Source organism: Budorcas taxicolor, chromosome X (assembly GCF_023091745.1).
Source record: "Budorcas taxicolor isolate Tak-1 chromosome X, Takin1.1, whole genome shotgun sequence".
NCBI classification, from domain to species: domain Eukaryota; kingdom Metazoa; phylum Chordata; class Mammalia; order Artiodactyla; family Bovidae; genus Budorcas; species Budorcas taxicolor.
This window is the reverse complement of record NC_068935.1, coordinates 130,932,166-130,954,262: the sequence shown is the minus strand read 5'-3', so window position 1 is coordinate 130,954,262 and position 22,097 is coordinate 130,932,166. Positions and strand designations below refer to the sequence as shown.

The window sequence follows — 22,097 nt, the reverse complement described above, 5'->3', positions numbered from 1 at the left end:
CAGACATCCTTAACACTTTCTCCTATGTAAACGCTGTGCTTGCCCGTGTCTCTGACCTCATTTTCTATGTTATTTTTTGGTAGCGGAGAAGCTTCGGCTTATTGACAATGAGTTTGCAGGTGCTTGCCCTCAGCAGCCAAAGTTAGAATCCTTAGAAATCAAGCTAAACGAATATAAGAGGGAAGTAGAACAGCAGCTACGGGCAGAAATGAGTCAGAAGGTAAGATTTATCTTGTTATCATTAAGAGTGGTGTTTTTGCTTGTCTTTTAATGTCTTCACCTTTGGTATATGGGGAAATCACTACAATCTTTACTAATGAATGTGATACGATACTGTTGTGCTTACTGTTTCTCTTGCCAGATGATGTCAGTTCTTTATGACTTTTGAATACACCCTGTACGTGTAGTGAATGAGATGAAACATGAAGATGAATTAAACTAAATATATTTGGATAGCGTTTAATGTTAAGGCTAACAGTGAAGAGAGAATTTGTTACTGTTTCTTTACTATAGTTATTGGTATTTACAATTTTTTGTCATCAATTGGCAGTTGAAATACTTTAAAGATACTGAAATAGTGAAAATTAAAATGGAAGAAAAAAAGAAGTATGAGAAGGAGCTTGCTGAGTTCCGGAATGAATTTGAGAGAACTTGTCAAGCAAAATCTGAAGCCCTGATATCTCAGGAAAAGACAGCCCTTGAGAGAATTCAAAAGCACCAGGAGGTAATATTCTAAAATCATTTACTGGGGGGGCCATTTCTGGGCTATCTCTTGAGTAGGGCCCGGGGTTAAGAGCACAAGGGAAAGCACAGGACTTGGAAAGGATGTGCAGGTGTCCTTTGTCCAAGACGGCTGGAGGGAATGAACTACAAACGGACTGGTCCATGCTGGGAGTGGGAGAAACTTGCACCAAAGAAGCAGCAGCTGTGAGGTTTGGTTAACAGCAAGGAGGAGAGGATCAGAGGTGTGAAGTAGCTGCCGTTACTAAAGGAAACAAAGCCCTGGAAAGCAAACAGGGTTGCTGAGCTGTGTCAAGGGCTCAGCTGAGGCAGGCAGCCTGGACCAGCAGTAGACCAAGTCCTGGGCTTCCAGGTGATGGCCCCAGTGCAGCTCTCAGGAGGGTGTGTAGTGTTGGCAAGGTTGGAGGGATGGAGTTGCTCAGGGAGATGAGCTTCAGAGAGCTGAATCTCCTTGGCTTCAGAAAGGCAGCCCATTTCATGGAAGACACTGGGGTTGGGCAGGGTGGGGAAGGGAGCTCAAGATGGCGGGTGGCCGCTAATATAAAGCAACAGGGACGGTGACATGGCCGCCTGAAAGACACTGAGAAGCAGGTCTGGGGATTCTGATGGGTGGAAGAAGATGGGTCAAGAGGACAGAGTTGCAGGTAGGGGTTTGAGGTCAAGAATGGAAACAAAATGCAGTGTGCTGCCATGGGAACAGAGGTGAGGTCCCTGGGGTGGAGGCATCCAGGGCTGCCACGTGGCCGTGTGATCCTGTCCACCAGCATGGTGGCTGGACGGGAGGTAGAGAGGTTGCCCAGTGGCAGGAGTGGGTGTGGGGAGAGATTGGATCGATTGCTTTAGGGAAAGCAGGTTCCTTTGTTAAGGCTGTGTCTTAGACCAGATTGGACCTGGGGCCCTGCTTCCTGTGGACAGCCAGGGCTTCTGGCAGGAAGTTGTGTTGAAAGGAAGAGACTTCCTCCCAGTGCCCACCCTTGCTCAGAGCTTCTCAAAAAGACCAGTTATTGAATGGTAATTGCACCCCCTCTACAAGTTTTATATAAGCAGTTCTAAGAATTGGGCTCACTTAGAATGGGAAAGATTAAAGATCTCTTCAAGAAAATTGGAGATACCAAGGGAACATTTCATGCAGAGATGGGCACAATAAAGACAGAAACAGCAAGGACCTAACAGAAGCAGAAGAGGTGGCAAGAATACACAGAAGAACTGTACAAAAAAGGTCTTAATCCCGAATATCCACGATAGTGTGATCACTCACCTAGAGCCAGACATCCTGAAGTGTGAAGTCAAGTGGGACTTAGGAAGCATTACTACAGACAAACCTAGTGGAAGTCATGGAATTCCAGCCAAGCTATTTCAAATCTTAAAAGATGATGCTGTTAAAATACTGCACTCAATATGCCAGCAAATCTGGAAAACTCAGCAATGGCTGCAGGGCTGGAAGAGGTCAGTTTTCATTCCAGTCACAAAGAAAGGCAGTGCCAAAGAATGTTTAAGCAACTGTACAATTGTGCTCTTTTCACATGCTAGCAAGGTAATGCTCAAAATCATTCAAGCTAGGCTTCAGCAGAACATGAACTGAGAACTTTCAGATGTACAAGCTGGATTTAGAAAAGGCAGAGCAACCAGAGATCAAATTGCCAATACCCGTTGGATCATAGAAAAAGCAAGGGAATTCCAGAAAAACATCTATTTCTGCTTCACTGACTATGCCAAAGCCTTTGACTGTGTGGATCACAACAAACTGTGGAAGATTCTTCAAGAGCTGGGAATACCAGACCACCTTACCTGCCTCCTGAGAAGCCTGTATGCAGATCAAGAAGCAATGATTAGAACTGGACTTGGAACAATGGACTGGTTGCAAATTGGGAAAGGAGTACAACAAGGCTATACATTGTCACTCTGATTATTTAGCTTCTGTGCAAAGTACATCATGTGAAATGTTGGACTAGATGAACCACAAACTGGAATCAAGATTTCTGGGAGAAATACCAATAACCTCAGATATACAGATGACACCACCCTTATGGCAGAAAGTGAAGAGGAACTAAAGAGCCTCTTGATGAAAGTGACAGAGGGGAGTGAAAAAGCTGACTTAAAACTTAACATTCTGAAAATGAAGATCATGGCATCTGGTCTCATCACTTCATGGCAGATGATGGGGGGAAAAGTGAAAGCAGTGACAGAAACTATTTTCTTGGGCTCCAAAATCACTGTACGGTGACTGCAGCCATGAAATTAAAAGACGCTTGCTCCTTGAAAGAAAAGTTATGACAAACCTAGACAGTGTATTAAAGAGCAGAAATATCACTTTGTTGACAAAAGTCCCTTTAGTCAAAGCTATGTTTTTCCAGTAGTCGTGTATGGATGTGAGAGTTGGACCATAAAGAAGACTGAGTGCTGAAGAATTGATGCTTTTGAACTGTGTTGTTGTGAGAAGACTCTTGAGAGTCCCTTGGACAGCAAGGAGATCAAACTAGTCTTTTGTAAAGGAAATCAACCCTGAATATTCATTGGAAGGACTGATGCTGAAGCTGAAGCTCCAATACTTTGGCCACCTGATGTGAAGAGCCAACTCATTGGAAAAGACCCTGATGCTGGGAAAGATTGAGGGCAGAAGGAAAGGGGCAAGACAGAAGATGAGATGGTTTGATGTCATCACTGATTCAATGGATATGAGTTTGAGCAAGCTCTGGGAGATAGTAAAGGACAGTGAAGCCTGGTGTGTTGCAGTCCATGGGATTCACAAAGATTTGGACACGATGTAGTGACTGAACAACAACAAGCTATAAAATAAATGTTGGAGGCACAGGTGTTTGTGAGGCTTGGATTGTGTTTATACTAACAATATCATCTGTTTTTCTTAACTTTAAACAATTTTTATTATAGAAAGGTTTTCACATAATTGGATATTTCTCTACTCTGTACACAATTATTCTTACTCCTGATTTTAACAGCATTGTAGTAAAAATGCCTCAGTGGTTTAAGTTGAAAGCAGTATATTGGTACATGGCTCTTGTGCTCATTTATCAAGAATGTACAAATGTCTTTATTCAAAAATACAAAATAAATTATCTGTAGGCATGGACAGTGGCAGCAGTAAACCATTCTGTTCTCAGCTGAAACCAGTAACTGATGGTTTTAGTTATTTTCTTAACCAACAGCCAGCCTTTTCTTCAGTCATCTTCAACTTACCTCACCTGGAGTTACTGGTGAGGAACACTGCCTTGAGCTTCTTCTCACAGTTCATTAATAATGGCAAAGCACTGTTCTAGGAAGAATATGGACCACTGCACGAATTTGCCTGTCATCTTTGTGCAGGGGCCATGCTAATCTTCTCTGTGTCATTCTACCTTTAGTATATGTGCTGCCAAAGCGAGCACTAACAGTGTCATCTTGAAGACAGGTGGCAAAGTCAGAAGGACAAATAGACCATTCAGTTCAGTTCAGACACTCAGTCGTGTCTGACTCTTTATAACCCCATGGGCTGCAGCATGCCAGGCCTCACTGTTCATCACCAACTCCCAGAGTTCACTCAAACTCAAGTCCATCGAGTTGGTGATGCCATCCAGCCATCTCATCCTCTGTCGTCCCCTTCTCTTCCTGCCTTCAATCTTGCCCAGAATCAGGGTCTTTTCTAGTGAGTCAGTTCTTCACATCAGGTGGCCAAAGTATTGGAGTTTCAGCTTCAGCATCAGTCCTTCCAATGAATATTCAGGACTGATTTCCTTTAGGATGGACTGGTTGGATCTCCTTGCAGTCCAAGGGACTCTCAAAAGTCTTCTTCAACACCACAGTCCAAAGATGTCAATTCTTTGGTCCATACATGACTACTGGAGAAACTATAGTTTTTGACTAGATGGACCTTTCTTGGCAAAGTAATGTCTCTGCTTCTTAATATGCTGTCTAGGTTGGTCATAACTTTTCTTCCAAGGAGTAAGTGTCTTTTAATTTCATGGTTGCAATCACCATCTGCAGTGATTTTGGAGCCCAAAAAAATAAAGTCTCTCACTCTTTCCATAGTTTCCCCATCTATTTCCCATGAAGTGATGGGACTGGATGCCATGATCTTCGTTTTCTGAATGTTGAGCTTTAAGCCAACTTTTTCACTTTCCTCTTTCACTTTCATCAAGAGGCTCTTTAGTTCCTTTTCACTTTCTGCCATAAGAGTATTGTCATCTGCATATCTGAGGTTATTGATATTTCTCCCGGCAGTCTTGATTCCAGCTTGTGTTTCTTCCAGTCCAGCGTTTCTCATGATGTACTCTGCATAGAAGTTAAATAAGCAGGGTGACAATATACAGCCTTGACGTACTCCTCTTCCTATTTGGAACCAGTCTGTTGTTCCATGTCCAGTTCTAACTGTTGCTTCTTGACCTGCATACAGATATCTCAAGAGGCAAGTCAGGTGGTCTGGTATTCCCATCTCTTTCAGACTTTTCCACAGTTTGTTGTGATCCACACAAAGGCTTTGGCGTAATCAATAAGCAGAAGTAGCTGTTTTTTTGGAACTCTCTTGCTTTTTCAGTGATCTAGATGGATGTTGGCAATTTGATCTCTGGTTCCTGTGCCTTTTCTAAAACCAGCTTGAACATCTGGAAGTTCATGGTTCACATATTGTTGAAGCCTGGCTTGGAAAATTTTGAGCATTACTTTAGTAGTGTGTGAGAGGAGTGCAATTGTGTGGTAGTTTGAGCATTCTTTGGCATTGCCTTTCTTTGGGATTGGAATGAAAACAGATCTTTTCCAATCCTGTGGCCACTGCTGAGTTGTCCAAATTCAGAAAGACAAATATACCATATGATATCACTTAAGTGAGGAATCTTAAATATGAGACAAATGGACATATCTGTGAAACTCAGAGACACAGAGAGACTTGTTGTTGCCATGGGGGAAGGATGTGGAGGAGGGATGGATTGGGAGTTTGGGATTAGCAGATGCTAACTATTATATATAGGATGGATAAAGGACAAGGTCCTACAGCATGGGACAGGGAACCATATTCAGTATCCTGTGATAAACCATAATGGAAAAGAATATAAAAAAGATATATTTGTATAACTGAGTTACTACGGTACAGCAGAAAGTAACATAGCATTGTAAATCAACTACACTTCAATAACATTTAAAAAAAAAAAAAGACGACTGACTAGATCAACCAGTTCACAGACTGGAACCCTGGTTTATTCAGCTGATCTCTGAAGGCTCTTGAGACGGTTGTTGTTTGTAAAGAGTACCATGCCTTTATTCCACTACCTGAAATACCCCTCCCCTTCTTGGCCTGATAAAACCATCCAGTCCTTCAAAATCCAGCTGGAATGCCAGGTCCTCGTGATGCCTATCTTGACCCACCCGCTGATGGACTCTTCTAGGCATTGCTTGTTCCTTGGAGTCTTGATGTACTTTGTGAAATCATCATGCTGTAGTGTAACTCTTGGTTTGTCTGTCTCTCCTTGAATAAACTGAGTTGTTTTTTTTTAAGGTGGGGACTGACCTGTATCTGTCCATCTTTGTGTACCCAGCACCCAATGTGGCCTTGAACACATGATAGGTGTTCAGGGAACACATACATGGAAGTGTGGCCATTCATTCAGGCCATCATCTTTTAAGTTTTTATTGCTGAATGAACATTTTGTTTCATTTTTTTCTTGCTGTAGAACTTGACGAAGTTTTTTAAGTGTCTGAGAGATGTTAATGATGTAACAAAGTAATTATATACAAGGGATGCTGGAAATACAGGGTAATCTAACTTAACAGTTCTTGAGGGAGGAGGGGAATAAATTTTTGTGAGGATAAAAAGGCAAAACATACACCTTGCATTGGAACCTCTTGAAAGTTGTTCTTCTAAATGTCCATCCTTTGTTTTCTAGAATTTAGGAAGCAATGTATTAGTTCAAATCTCCTTTGTCTTCTTTAGCTTGCTTGGTAAAAATTAATGCTTTCTTCTACAGAATGAAACAAAAGAAATCTATGCTCAAAGGCAGCTGCTACTAAAAGACATAGATTTGCTAAGAGGCAGAGAAGCCGAGCTGAAGCAAAGAATTGAAGCCTTTGAATTGTAAGTAATATGTGTCCATTTTGGACTTTCAGAATGAACGAGATGAAAAAGAACTACTAAATATGTCTACATATTCTAATACTACAGAATAGAGTTCTTGTTTGTAAAGGTGATATCACCTAGCTTCAAAGGCACACTTCAGGAGAAATGAGGATGAGTATTTTTTTTGAAATATTAGACACTGGGATGAAAGCGGAAGGAAATGGCATCATCAGGCTACAGTGGGACCAGACAAATAATTTGGAGAAGCAAATAATGCTTTAAGAGATCATACGTTTCCCATTTATGTCAACCATTCAGATCTAACAGTTTCATGTGCATGTAGTAACTGAATTGCAGACAGCCAGACCTGCCAGATTGACTGCTCTGCTGGCAAAAAAGGGCAACACGGTGGCTCTGAGTTGACCTGTATTGGGAGAAATTGTTGCTTGTAGTGCATGTGTTGCTTTTTTCTAAACGTTCACCAGTCTTTCGTTCTTCACATCTTACCTAGGATACATAGCAAGCTCAGCATTGTATAGTTTATAGAATAAGCCTTCTTTCCCATTTATCTGCCATTAATCGGTACTCACAGATACTCCAGGAATCTTCTTTCCTTAAAAGATTTGTCTTCATTTTCATGAATGTTGTTTTCTCATTTATGTAGGCTAGGTTCATTTGATTTCTTGTCTCTGCCAACCTTACTCTTTTTGGCAGTACTGGAGGTAAATTGACCATAAGCGAGAAAAGGAAACCAATTTGGGCATTGATAGTTAATGATTATGTAATCACTTATTTACCTCCATTTTCCCTCCTCCTCCTTTCTAAGCATACTGAAAGTGAACATGTTAAGTCATCAGTCGTGTCCGACTCTTTGTGACCCCATGGACTGTAGCCCACCGGGCTCCTCTGTCCATGGAATTCTCCAGGCAAGGATACTAGAGGGAGTTTCTGTTTCCTTCTCCAAGGGATCTTCCCAACCAGAGATCGAATCCAGGTCTCCTGCATCACAGGCAGATTGTTTACCATCTGAGCCATCAGGGAAACATATCATATAAACTTAATTCTGCTCCTTTGCTTTACAGATTAACCAGCAGAGGGCGCTAACACAGAGACGTTTTATCCTTTGCTTGGAATAGTCTCTGTTGCCTAGTACTTCTGTTTTTAGCTTGATCTGAGTCCCTGTGAACCCAGTTCCCCGGCTTGGAATTGATTTTGTGCTAGACTTGAGGTTTCATTATTAAGACCATTCCTTTTTTCGGTGTTGGGATGTTCTATTGACCCATCTATCTGTTGCTCTCTTTTCAGTATTTTCTCTTCAGTATTGATTTAGTTCACTGATATTGAACTAATAGATTACAAAAGGCCAGAACAAATTTTATGTCTTTAATAGCTCTGGGCTAGTCAGTTAGAAACAGTATTATAAAAGAAACAAGCACTTGAGTATGCTAACTGAAGTTTGTGTGTAGCTTTGTAACTTAAAACATTAATCTTTTACCCCTGAATTCATTATGGCCACTTAACCACTTGTGACCATTTTTTTTTTAAGTGTGAACCATCTCCTGTGAGACACCACTTTGGTTTTGGCATTTTCTCACTCACCCCAGCCAGAGAACTATTGAGTTCTATCTGTAGTTCAGATCCATCATCATGCTCCTAAAATAGTGGGACACTTCTGGCCCTTTGTTTTTACTCCCTAGCCATAACAGTCACAGAACAGTTTGAGTCTGTGGGGCTAAAAACATATGGTGTCTTTTCCCCAATATTAATATTTTTCAATTTTGCCTTATCTGTTTTTGCTAATTTCAGGGCCCAGAGGCTGCAAGAAGAAAAAAATAAAAGCGTGACTGATGGACTGCGGAGGCGGGAGTTGAATATCAAGAGTATTGAGGAGACCTATGACCAAAAGCTTAAGAACGAACTTCTAAAGTAATTGTTTGGCATCTTAAAAAAAAAGTATCATGTTTGAACTAAGTTGATGGAAACACAGCAACACTAATAAAGTAGATAAGACTAGTATTTTATGGCAAAATCCAGTGTTTAAAAAGAATACACATGTTCATTGACAGTCAAGCTTTTCCTGTGAGCACTCGAGTTAGGATGGTTTTAAAAAGATACAGTACAGAAAATAGCATCCTCTGCTTGATAAGAGTCACTCCTGGAGTGTTTACTGAGGGCCTATGATTTGCTTGAATTTCTTAGGGCACCTTGTACCTTGCTGAGAAGCTATCAAATGGGGATTATAGTCACTTTTTATGTTTTCCTCTACCCCACTTATACTGCTATTCAGATGGAATATCTAATGATCTGTAAATTATTCTGTTGATTCGTTATAGTATTTGTTGATCTGTATTCCTTCAAGATTCTGCAAAGCCAGAATCAAAAGGAACAAACTAGAATTAACTGTATAAAGCAAGAAATGATAGAGGGAAAGGAAGATATGTACAGCTATGGTACCATGGCCTTCCTCTAGTCTGAGTTTTGTTGTGTTCTAGTGGATAGTATCTTAGTGCAGAGGCATTAAGTGCATATGTGGTAAGTTTTCTCTCCAGTGTTCAGTGTAATGTCTGGCACAAAGTAAGTGTTCGCTTAATGTTTATTGGTGTAATGAATTCATAGTGAAGTGATGACTTAACACAGCAGCTCTCGACGTTTCTTCATCATTGGCCTCTCTCTACTGCTTTGTCCATAATTTGTCATTCATAGTCCATGATATAGTACCTTCAAAGGTTTTTTGAGGTTATTCTTTAAAATAATTCTAATAAAAAATATAGCAGTTTTCTGTGGATCAGTTTTGATGTGGTAGATTTTTATCCACATATTTTATGGATTTCTCTACATATTTTAGAGATAAGCCCTATAAAGAATCTATAGTTGTTAAAGTTTTAGGAATAAGGGAATAAAAGTGTGTATGTTAGCTTGATATATCTATGGAGTGGACTGTCAGGTATCTTTGTCTGTCCGTGGGTGTCCTCATATGACTTTGGCAGGTGTTGAGGTTCTGAGGATATTCGCCACAGGAGTACTAGGAGCACTTCTTTCTTCTCTCTAATCTTTGAACCAGAAAGGCAGCTGCTAACAGCTGGTGGAGATGGTAAAATTCCATGAAAATGTGACTCTGGTATCACCAGTCCAAATATATTTGCTGTTGACAGTGGCTTGTGGTACTACTGTTCAGTTCCTTAGGGCGAAAGGTCTTATCCTGCTTGAAGGTGGGAAGGTGGGACAGGTGGACTGGAAGTGACTGACTTGTTATCCTTTGGGATTTAGAGTCTGCTGTATACAGTATAAAGCAAGTAAATTTACTCTTTTTGTGTCACTGGATACCAGCTGAGAAACAGTGCCCTCTATAGCCTCAGTAACATGACCCTTCATTTTGTGCTTGAGTTTTGGGACCCAGTTTATAGAACTGCAGCAAGACTTTAGTGGACTTTTTATAGCCAGAGTTTGGACCCCTGGCCTTAGCACTGAGTGCTCCTGAAGTTCATGTGTTGTCCTATTTAGTACCCTTCAGTGCCCTGATGCCGTAAGATAAGCTCATCATTGATAGCAGTCTGTCTAGGGAAGTGACCGAAACTCATTTTCCATCCTTCTGATTCTCAGGTATCAACTTGAACTGAAGGAGGATTATATCACTAGAACCAACAGACTGATCGAAGATGAAAGGAAAAATAAAGGTGATTTGGGGGGCAGGGCAGGAAGCTGTATTTTTCAGTTTCGACACAGGTTATCAGCTTCTTAAGTTGGGTCTGTTCTTTAATCCAAAAAATATGTACCTTCCACTTCATTGTTACTATTAACTGACAGTTTTTGTCCTTTTAATTTTACAGAGTGAAAAAAATAATCACCGTCTTTCAATGTTTTTGCAAACCTTCTTGTTTAACTTTTTGTATATTCACAAAGATCAGTGATTTATTGGTAGAATTTTATTCAACTGTATTTCAGTATATCTTGATGAATAAATCTCTGATGTTAAGAAGGTGGCAGCAACTTACTGCTGTTGGTTAATACTACTATAAACCATGAGAGGTGTTATTTTTTACTTAGGGGAAATTTTATTTTAACTTCTCTGTACCTCATGACCTGGTTTCTTATTTTTCTTAACTTCTAACACATATTTATGCTTCATGCTATTTTATTTTCACATATAGCCTCCTAAACTCTTGTATATATTACCGCAAGATGAGGAAAGTTAGGTAATTGATCTTTCAGATATTTTACATTGCAGTGTATTTCTAAGAACTATCCTGTGACGAGTTTTGGGTGGATATTTCAAATGGATTGTAAGGAGTCAACCAGGGCTGGGTACTTGGTCCTTTTCAGAAGGTCACCAGGTGTGTTTGGCTGCTCCTTTGCACCTGTCATGCTCAGACTAATATTAATACTTCTGTAGGAATTGGTATTGCCATGTAGTTAGCATGTGACTTTTTGATGATACATCTATATAGCCTTATGTTAGATGAAGTGGTAATGACAAAATAATAACTATAAAATCTTACCAGAGCAGTCTTTGTCTTTAAGGAAATTCAGAGCTGTTGGCATGAGGGCCCCGCGTTCCACATGGGTGGTGTAACTCTGGTGGCTTGTGTGTAGCAGGAAGTTCACCACATATATGACCGTTACAACTGACTTCACATCACCTATTGAGTAACAGGATTTACTTGCCTGCTAATTTTTTTTGACCCAATATCTGCTGTTTCATATCTTTGCGGAGGGGCATGCCACAGGGCTTATGAGATCTTAATTTCCTGATCAATGATCGAACCTGCACTCTGGGCAGTGAAAGCATGGAATATTAACAACTGGGCCACCAGGGAATCCCCTCTGCTATTTTAGATGATGAAATAATGGCCATTAGGTCTGACATACTGGCTATAAATGATTAAATGACTTGTATTCACTGAGAAACCTTTATGATATTTAGTTGCTTGGCTCTGTCTTTCAGAGAAAACTATACATTTGCAAGAGGAACTTGCAGCTCTTAATTGTAAAAAGGAAGAAATTGATCGTTCTATAAACCGTGTGAAAGAACTCGAGGTAATTGTTAATCATATTGATTTTTTTAAATAGATGTTAGACAACACAGGAAATTTTAACTTAAGTCACACATAATTTATCTCAAGAGATCCTCTTTGTATGTTTAGACTGTTTATTATATGATTCAGAGGGTGATGGCTGAACTTAATTCAGTAGTTGTTCATTTCGATCTTTATCTCCTAGAGAAGCATAGAAAGAGCATGTCCTTTGGGGCCCAGAGTCGTCCTTGAATCCTATCTCCCTCACTGTTTGTGTGCCTGTGGGCAAGATCTGTGACCTCAGATCCCTTATCTGTAAGCTCTGGAATATTGCCTGCATCCCATGGTTTGTTGAGGGACTTCAGCTGGTTTCTTTGCCTTTCCATAGCAGGTGGCTGGCATGTACTAGTATCTACTCAGCTTCTTTTCCCTTCCCCTCAGCACCAGGTAAAAGTTCCTAACACTACATCAGGATCTCACAGATTAAAGCAAAATGAGAGGCATTTTTCACATGATACTGTTACTTTTTTTCTGTTCGTTTCTGTGCTTGCTATCCAAAGTCCAGAACTGGACCTTCAGATACTTAAAATATATTCTGCATATAAGATTTGTTTTTGCAACTGTGATGAATTACTTGAGAACTTTATAGGCTCCTGTCTTCAAATGAGATATATCAGACTGAGGGAAGGGGAGCACCTCCCAGCACCTTAGTAGTATCTATCTCACCTTTTCATATTAAAAAACAGACACATTATTAAATCTGTGATGGCTTTTGGGTCCTTAGTTGCATATGGAAAGTTGGGTGAGAATCTGAAGGACTTGCTATGTAGGACAGGGTTCTGCATAAATTGAGTTGTATGAACTTGCCCCAGCTCCAAGACAGAAGTTGTTGTAGTTAGAGTCGTCTTGTTACAGAGAAACTGACCAGTGAGTTGACCATAATTAAATTATGCCACAAAGCTGAGAGCAGACTGTCAGCAGTTACCTACTCAGTCCTGTAAAGTCTCTGTTCAAATACAAGTTTTCCTTTTCCAATTCCAGCTTGAATTGGAGTCTGTCAGAGCTCAGTGTTCAGCATTAACAAAGCAAAACCACATGCTAAGCGAGAAGGTTAAAGAGATGAGTGACTATTCTCTACTGAAAGAAGGAAAACTGGAGCTTCAGGCAAAAAATAAACTACTTAAACAACAAGTGGAAGACATGAAAAGTGAAAACATGCATCTCCTAAACCGTAAGTCTTTTTTTAAAAATGATTTGTTATTCATGTTAGGTTCATAATAGGAAATTGCTTTTTTTTTCTTTTTGGCTACACTGTGAGAATGTGGGATCTTAGTTCCCTAACCAGGCTCAAACCTGTGCCCCCTGCAGTGAAAGTGCAGAGCCCTAACTACTGGACCACCAGGGAAGTCCCAGGAAACTGCTCTAGGGGAGGCTTCCGTTGGGAAGGTTTTATAAAATTAAAATTCCAGATTGAAATGCCTTCTTTTTTACTTGCTATTCCATAATTCATAGTGTCTGTAAGAATAAACATTTTTAAATTTAATTTTTATTTTAGAGTAGTTGATTTACAGTGTTGTGTTTCAGGCGTAGAGCAAAGGGATTCTGTTATACATATACACATATCCATCCTTTCTCAGCTTCTTTTCCCATGTAGGTCATTACAGGTTATTGAGTCAAGTTCCCTGTGCTATACAATAGGTCCTTATTATCTATTTCATATATGGTAGTGTGGGTCTGTTAACCCAAAACTCCTAATTTTATCCTTCCCCCTGCCTTTCCCCTATGCTAACCATAAACTTGTTTTCAAAGTCTGTATAGTCTGTTGTGTTTTGTAAATAAGTTCATTTGTATGACTTTTTAGATTCCACATATAAGTGATATTGTAAGATATTTGTCTTTTTCTGTGACTTGGCCTCACTTAGTATGGTGTTCTCTAGTTGCATACTTGTTGCTGCAAATGGCATTATTTCTTTTTTGTGGCTGAGCAGTATTCCATTGTGTATATGTACCATATCTTCTTTATCCATTCATTTGTCCATGGGACATTTGGTTGCTTCTATGTCTTGACTGTTGTAAATAGCACTGCAGTGATCATTGGGGTATGTGTATCTTTTCAGATTATGGTTTTCTCCAGATATGTGCCTAGCAGTGGGATTGCTGGATTACATGGTAGTTCCGTTTTTATTTTTTTGAGAAACCTCCATACTGTTCTCCATAGTGGTTGTACCAGTTTACATTTCCACCATCAGTGAAGGAGGATTCCCCTTTCTCCATGCCCTTTCCAGCATTTTTTGATGAGGGCCATTCTGATTGGTGTGAGGTTGTATCTGATTGTAGTTTTGATTTGCATTTCTCTAATAATTAGTCATGTTGAGCATCTTTTCATGTGCTTTTTGACCATCTGTATGTCTTTTTTGGAGAAATGTCTATTTAAATCTTTTGCCCACTTTTTGATTGGGTTATTTGAACTGCATGACCTGTTTGTATATTTTGGAGATTAATCCCTTGTTGGTTACTTCATTTGTAAGTGTTTTCTCCCATTCTGTTGGGTGGTCTTTTCATTTTGTGTATGGTTTCCTTTGCTGTGCAAAAGCTTTGAAGTTTTATTAGGTCCCATTTGTTTATTTTTATTTTTATTACTCTAGGAGGTGGATCCAAAAAGATATTGCTGCAATTTGTATCAGTGTTCTGCCTGTGTTTTCCTCTAAGTGTTTTATAATATTTGAGCTTACCCAGTGGCTCAGTGGTAATGAATCGCCCATAAAGTAGGAGACCTGGGTTTGATCCCTGGGTCGAGAAGATCACCTGTAGGAGGGCATGGAAATCCACTCTGGTACTCTTGCCTGGAGAATCCCTTGGACAGAGGATCCTGGCAGGTTACAGTCCATGGGGTTGCAAAGAGTTGGACATGACTGAGCATATATGCATGGGCTTACATTTAGGCCCTTTAATCCGTTTGGGGTTTATTTTTGTATATTGTGTTAGAGAATGTTCTAATTTCAGTCTTTTGCATGTAGCTGTCCAGTTTTCCCAGCACCACTTGAAAAGACTGTCTTTTCAACATTGTATATTCTTGCCTTCTTTGTCATAGATTAATTGACCATAGGTGCATGGGTTTATTTCTGGGCTTTCTGTTCTGTCCCATTGATCTATATTTCTGTTTTTGTGCCAGTACCATACTGTCTTGATTACTGTAGCTTTGTAGTATAGTCTAAAGTCAGGGACCCTGATTCCTCCAGCTTCATTCTTCTTTCTCAAGACTGCTTTGGCTATTCGAGGTCTTTTGTGTCTCCATACAAACAGTGAAATTGTTTGTTCTAATTCTGTGGAAAATGCCATTGGTAATTTGATAGGGTTTGCACTGTATCTGTAGATTGCCTTGGGTTGTTGTTCAGTCACTCAGTCATGTCTAACTGTTTGTGACCCCATGGACTGCAGCACGCCAGGCTCCTCTGTCCTTCACCATCACCCAGAGCTTGCTCAAACTCATGTCCAACAAGTTGTTGATGCTCTCCAACCATCTCGTCCTCTGTCATCACCTTCTCCTCCTGCCTTCAGTCTTTCCCAGCATCAGGGTGTTTTCTAATGAGTTGACTCTTTGCATCAGGTGGCAAAGTACTGGAGCTTCAGCTTCAGCATCAGTCTTTCCAATGAATAGTCAGGATTGATTTCCTTTAGGATTGACTGGTTGGATCTCCTTGCAGTCCAAGGGACTCTCAAAAGTCTTCTCCAACACCATAGTTCAAAAGCATCAATTCTTTGGCACTCAGCCTTCTTTATGGTCCCAACTCTCATGTCCATACATGACCACTGGAAAAACCATAGCTTTGACTAGACAGACCTTTGTTGGCAAAGTAATGTCTCTGCTTTTTAATACACTAAGTTTGTCATACCTTTTCTTCCAAGGAGCAAGTGTCTTTTCATGGCTGTAGTCACCATCTGCAGTGATTTTGGAGCACAAGAAAGTACAGTCTGTCACTGTTTCCTTTGTTTCCCCATCTAATTGCCATGAATTGATGGGACCAGAAGCCATTATCTTAGTTTTTTGAATGTTGAGCTTTTAGCCAGCTCTTTCACTCTCCTCTTTCACCTTCATCAAGAGGCTCTTTAGTTCCTCTTCACTTTCTGCCATAAGGGTGGTGTCGTCTGCATATCTGAGGTTATTGATATTTCTCCCGGCAATCTTGATTCCAGCTTGTGTTTAATCCAACATGGCATTTTGCATGATGTACTCTGCATATAAGTTAAATAAGCAGGGTGACAATATACAGCTTTGATACACTCCTTTCCCAATTTGGAACTTGGTCAGTTGTTCCATGACCAGTTCTAACTGTTGCTTCTTGATCTACATACAGATTTCTCAGGAGGCAGGTAAGGTGGTCTGGTATTCCCATCTCTTTCAGAATTTTCCACAGTTTGTTGTGATCCACACAGTCAAAGGCTTTGGCATAGTCAATAAAGCAGAAATAGATGTTTTTCTGGAACTCTCTTGCTTTTTCCATGATCCAGCGGATGTTGGCAATTTGATCTCTGGTTCCTCTGCCTTTTCTCAAGCCAGCTTGAACATCTGGAAGCTCACAGTTCACGTACTGTTGAAGCCTGGCTTGGAGAATTTTGAGCATTACTTTGCTGGTCATTTTCACAGTAGTGAATCTTGTCCAAGAACATGGTAAATCTCTTTGTGTTGTCTGATTTCTTTCATCAGCATATTATAGCTTTCTGCATACAGGTAGATTTATTCCTGGGTATTTTATTCTTTTTGTTGCAATGGTGAATGGGATTGTTTCCTTAATTACTCTTTCTGATCTTTCATTGTTAGTGTATAGAAATCCAAGAGATTTCTGTGGACCGATTTTGTATCCTGCAGCTTTACCAAATTCATTGATGAGCTCTAGTTTCTGGTAGCATCTTTAGGGTTTTCTCTGTATAGTATCATGTTATCTGCAAACATGACAGTTTTACTTCATTTTTTCCAATTTTGATTCGTTTCATCTCTTTTTCTTCTCTGATTGCCATGGCTAGGACTTAAGCTCGCTCTCTCCATTTCTGGGAGTTCCTCCCTCCCAGGCCTTTCAGGCCCCAGGGCTGGTAGCAAACAGCCTGGCCCCATTAGCAGTCTAGGGAACTACACCATCGTTTGTGGCTAGGGGCCAGCCTAAGTCAGTCTTCGTTGAAGGCTTCTCGGATGACCTGAATTGGAGATGCCATCTGCTTTCTGCCTGGACCCTGAGAGCTGCTGACAGATGCACAGATTGAATTGGACCTCAGGGTAGTCATGGATAGGTTTTGCTAGAGCATTCCTTCTCTACCTCTGTGCTTGGTAGAGGGGAGAGGCAGGCTTTCAAATTAATTTAAGGATTTGAAAGAACTCTATTACATGGAGAAGGACTCAAGAATAGTAAAATTTGCATTTATGTGCATTAAATTGTTTTCAGATTCCTGTGGCAGAATTGCTCATTGTTCGTTTGATGGAGCTGTTAGAAAATTTGAACTTCTCTAGCTGCTTTTAAAAGTAAAGCTCAATGAGAAAATTTCAGGTTGATAACAATCACTCTGTGCTACTTTCCTAGGCATAGCTCAGCCATCTCCCGAACTACTGATTTTTCAGAAAGAATTACAGAAAGCAGAAAATGCTATTGCATTTGAGCATAAGGAGTTTGAAACTCACAAGCAAGCTCTACAAAAACAGCTTCAAAATGAAGTGAGTATTGCGCCTTATGCAGCCAGGGGTCGGGCCAGTCTGCTGCATAGATATGTGAACTTGGCACTCCAGCATAAATGGGGTTTACTTCAACATCAGAGCTCCCCCAAGGTGCTAAAGTGTGTGCTTTCTCATCTGAGAGAACTCTCCAGTGATCATGTAACTTTATATTCATAATTGTCACAAAATCCAGAGGCAAGCAAACTCACGAAAATACACAATTTTTCAAGTCCTAGTGGTGCCCACAATGGCAGAGTCTTGATTCTCACCCTGTGACTTGGAAATACTACTGCCATCTCTCTTGTGTCTGTCCTGGAGTAGCTGCTCTAACTTGCATGTGACAAGAGGTGGAAACTTGTTTTATCTTTCGTCATTTTGTAGGGACCCTGTGCATTAAGGGTGTAACACTGCTCAGAATTGGCAAAAGGGCAAACGAGAATAAGCCCAAAGAGAGAATAGCTCCCTTTGAAGTGAGCTGTGATTTCTTTTATGTTCATTTCTTTTCTTCTCTAATTCTCTGCAGATTGAGCACTCTGCCCAGCTGAAGGCCCAGGTATTAGAATATGATGCTTCTGTCAAGAGGTTAACTATGCAGGTTTCAATTTTAAAATTGCAACTAAAACAAACTCAGACAGGTTAGAGACATTTTTAACTTCTGTATGTGTGTGTGTGTGTGTGTGTGTGTGTAAAACTTCTGACATTTGTGAAAATGTGATTGTTACTCATTGAATTCTTAGTAATTCTCATAGTAGGGGAAAGTTTCCCAGGTGGCTCAGTGGTAAGGAACCCTCCTGCCAGTGCAGGAGATGTGGGAAATATGTGTTCAATCCTTGGGTTGGGAACATCCCCTGGAGAAGGACATGGCAACCCATTCCAGTATCCTTGCCTGGAGAATCCCATGGACAGAGGGCCCTGGTGGCCTATAGTCCATGGGGCCACAGAGTTGGACACAGCTGAGCACACACAGCACCTCGTAGGGAACAGTCATAGAGAAATGTGCCATCTCAGAAGTCAAGCTCCCTGTCCATTTCAGGGATACCAGCCAGGTGGTCAGCCAACGTGACTTGTTTTCACAGGTGCCACATGCTTGGGGGAACCTCATACCACAGATAGGTGTGATAGTGACACAGAAGCCCCCAAATTCATCCTGGACCTAGGCTTTCCTTTTTTATTTGCTGTCTGATGGCTCAGACAGCGAAGAATCTGCCTGCAGTGCAGGAGACCTGGGTTTGATCCCTGGGTGGGGAAGATCCCCTGGAGAAGGGAATGGCAACCCACTCCAGTGTTCCTGCCTGGGAAATCCCATGGACGGAGGAGCCTGGTGGGCTACAGTCCATGGGGTTGCAAAGAGTTGGACGTGACTGAGCGACTGACACTCACACATCCTGATGATAAGACCAGTCGACTCTTGAGTGGTTTTATACATTCCCTGACAGAGGTTTATGTGAATGGGAGAGGCAGCGTGGCCTGGCCGAAAGAGCACTGCTGCTGAAATCAGAAAACTGGTTTTGTACCCCAGTTTTGCAGTTTAGTTGTTTTGTTTTGGGTACATTTCTTTTAGCTTCCTTGGGCCTCGATACCCCTCTTTGTAATGCCATGGAGGATGAAGGGGATCTGTGGTCGGCTCCAGTGCAGTGCCTGGGGCACATAAAACACTTGGGGAAATGGCCACTGCTGTCATTTTATTACTGTGTCTTCCTGTGGATGCATGACATCTGCCCCTCCATACCACGTGCCGAATTTGATGCTTTCTTGAGCTGCTTTCAAGCCCAACAGAAGTTCATGAGACTTTATGATTCTGAACCTTCCTCAGTTCCTGTTTGCACTTCTTCCCCCTCGGGCCCTTGGCCCCTTCTCCCCACCCTACTTTTATTTCCATCTCTTCACTCATCTCTGCTGTTTCCTGTTGCTCATTTTCTCGCCACAACTCTGCGTTTGCCAAACTTCCCACTGCTGAAACTGTCCCGAGCTCAGATCATTAGAAATAGTTCATTGATGATGGAAGCTTCATGAGCACAGACCTGCCAAGCATCTGTCCCTGGCATCATCAAGGTGGCCTTGCAGGAGAGGAGCGGTCACATGTGGTGGCCTTGCATTAGGCCAGCCCACCGACTTGGTGCTTTGCAATTGGGTGATTCAGCTATAGTCTCCTGTCCATGACATGGGAGCAGTGAGAGTTTTGGGCCCACGGTGGTGCCCTGACCACACGCCCTTCTTCCCCTCTCTGACATTCAGGCTGTAGGCAGTAGATTTTGCTGCAGCCCTGGGAGTTCGGGGGTGGCATCCTGTAATGAGACACATTCATTATTTTGAAGTCAAGTGTGTGAATGTTCCTGCTGATTAAATAAACATTATAAATGGGGTTATATCAGATCAGGTCAGGTTTTTCAACCACATGAGTTCAAGTCTGGTTAGGCTTTGTCCCCGAATACATTGTGAATGCCTTTTCAGTTCTCAGAGCTTTATGGATTTCAAGGTCGTGCATAATGGATTGTGAAATAATAGCATGCATTACAAAAGAAGGCATATGAAGCAATAGTTGGTACATATTAGCTCTCAAACATTAATAATTAGTGTTTTGACTATGATTTTACAGACTTTTTTTTGTTGAAGTATAGTTGATTTACCCTATTGTGTTGATTTCTGCTGTGAAAGTGTTAGTCTCTCAGTTGTGTCAGACGCTTGTGCAACCCCAAGGACTGTAGCTCACCAGGCTCCTCTGTCAATGGGATTCTCCAGGCAAGAGTACTGGAGTGGGTTGCCATTCCCTTCTCCAGGGGAGCTTCCCCACCCAGGGATCAAACCCAGGTCTCCTGCATTGCAGGCAGATTCTTTACCCTCTGAGCCATCAGGTATAACTTTGGTTTTCCAAACTATTTTTTTTAAATTGATGTATAGTTGATTTACCCTATTGTGTTGATTCTGCTGTACAGCAAAGTGATTCACTTGCACATACACACGCATGCACGCACACACACACACACACACACACATAGATTGCTTTTGGTACTGTTTTCCATTACAGTTTATCACAGGATACTGAATATAGTTCTCTGTGCTCTACAGTAGAACTTTGTTGTTTATCCCTTCCATACATAGTAGCTTATATCTGCTAACCCCAGCCTCCCACTCTATCCCTCCCCCAACTCCCTCCCCCTTGGCAACCATAAGTCTGTTCCCAATGTCTAAGAGTCTGTTTCTGTTTCATAGATATGCTCATTTGTGTCATATGTTAGATTCCACCTAGAAGTGATACCACATGGTATTTGTTTTCTCTTTCTGACTTACTTCACCTTATGGTATTCTCTAGTTGCATCCGTGTTGCTGCAAATGGCATTATTTTGTTCTTTTTTATGACTAGGTAATATTCCTGTGTGTGTGTGTGTGTACACACCACATCTTTATCCACTCATCTGTTGATGAAGGTTTAGGTTGTTTCCATGTCTCAGCTATTGTGAATAGTGCTGCTGTCAACATACAGGTGCATATTTCTTTTTGGATTAGAGTTTTGTCTGTATATATGCCCAGGAGTGGAATCACTAGATCATATGGTAATTTATTTTTACTTTTCTGAGGAACCTCCATACTCTTTCCCATTTTTCAATTGAGTTGTTTAGTTTTTTTGCCATTGAGTGTATGTATTTTGGAAGTTAAGCCCTCATTGGTAGCATCATTAGTAAATATTTTGTCCCATTGTGTAGGTTGTCTTTTTGTTTTGTTTATGGTTTCTTTTGCTGTGCAAAGGCTTGTACGTTTGATTAGGTCTCATTTGTTTATTTTTGTTTTTATTTCTATTGCCTTGGGAGACTGACCTAAGAAAACATTGCTGTGATTTATGTCAGAGAATATTTTCCTATGATCTCTTCTAGGAGTTTTATAGTATCATGTTTTATGTTTAAGTCTTTAAGCTATTTTGAGTTTATTTTTGTGTATGGTGAGAGAGTGTGTTCTGATTTTGCTGATTTACATGCGGCTCTTCAGCTTTCCCAGCACCACTTGTTGAACAGACTGTGTTTTTCCCATTGTATATTATTGCCTCCTTTGTTGAGGATTAATTGACTGTAGATGTATGGGTTTATTTATGGGCTCTCTATTCTATTCCATTAATGCATATGTCTGTTTTTGTGTCAGTACAATGATGTTTTGATTACAGTAGCTTTGTAATATTGTCTGAAGTCTGGAAGGGTTATGCCTTCTGGCTTGTTTTTTTTTTCCCCTCAGGATTACTTTGGCAATTCTGGGTCTTTTATGGTTCCATATAAATTTTAGGATTGATTATTCTAGTTCTTTGAAGAAATATAACGGGTAATTTGATAGAGATCACATTAAATCTATAGATTTCTTTGGGTAGTATTGCCATTTTAACAGTATTGTCCCAGTCCAAGAGCATGGGATATCTTTCCATTTCTTTGAATCATCTTTAATTTCCTTTATTAATATTTGATGGGCTTCCCTAGTAACTCAGCTGGTAAAGATTCCACCTGCAATGCAGGAGACACCAGTTCAATTCCTGGGTCTGGAAGATCCACTGGAGAAGGGATAGGCTACCCACTCCTGTATCTTGGGCGTCTCTGGTGGCTCAGCTGGTAAAGAATCCTATTTT

General features: G+C 40.8%; 1 protein-coding gene and 1 non-coding gene across 3 annotated transcripts in view; one reads left to right on the top strand and one right to left on the bottom strand.

Annotated features, from left to right (window-relative positions):
• OFD1 (OFD1 centriole and centriolar satellite protein) overlaps positions 1-22,097 on the top strand; it is a 60,778-nt gene that overhangs the window by 22,223 nt on the left and 16,458 nt on the right. For both annotated transcript variants that reach the window (XM_052663134.1, XM_052663135.1), the window contains 9 exons: positions 84-220; positions 551-724; positions 6,693-6,799; positions 8,588-8,707; positions 10,382-10,455; positions 11,724-11,815; positions 12,835-13,024; positions 17,364-17,494; positions 18,018-18,129. In XM_052663134.1, coding sequence (XP_052519094.1) covers positions 84-220; positions 551-724; positions 6,693-6,799; positions 8,588-8,707; positions 10,382-10,455; positions 11,724-11,815; positions 12,835-13,024; positions 17,364-17,494; positions 18,018-18,129 — 1,137 coding nt within the window. The remainder of the gene's footprint in view (positions 1-83; positions 221-550; positions 725-6,692; positions 6,800-8,587; positions 8,708-10,381; positions 10,456-11,723; positions 11,816-12,834; positions 13,025-17,363; positions 17,495-18,017; positions 18,130-22,097) is intronic.
• Positions 4,018-4,124, bottom strand: LOC128070721 (U6 spliceosomal RNA). Its single transcript, XR_008201691.1, has one exon. It is a non-coding gene; the product is annotated as a U6 spliceosomal RNA (small nuclear RNA).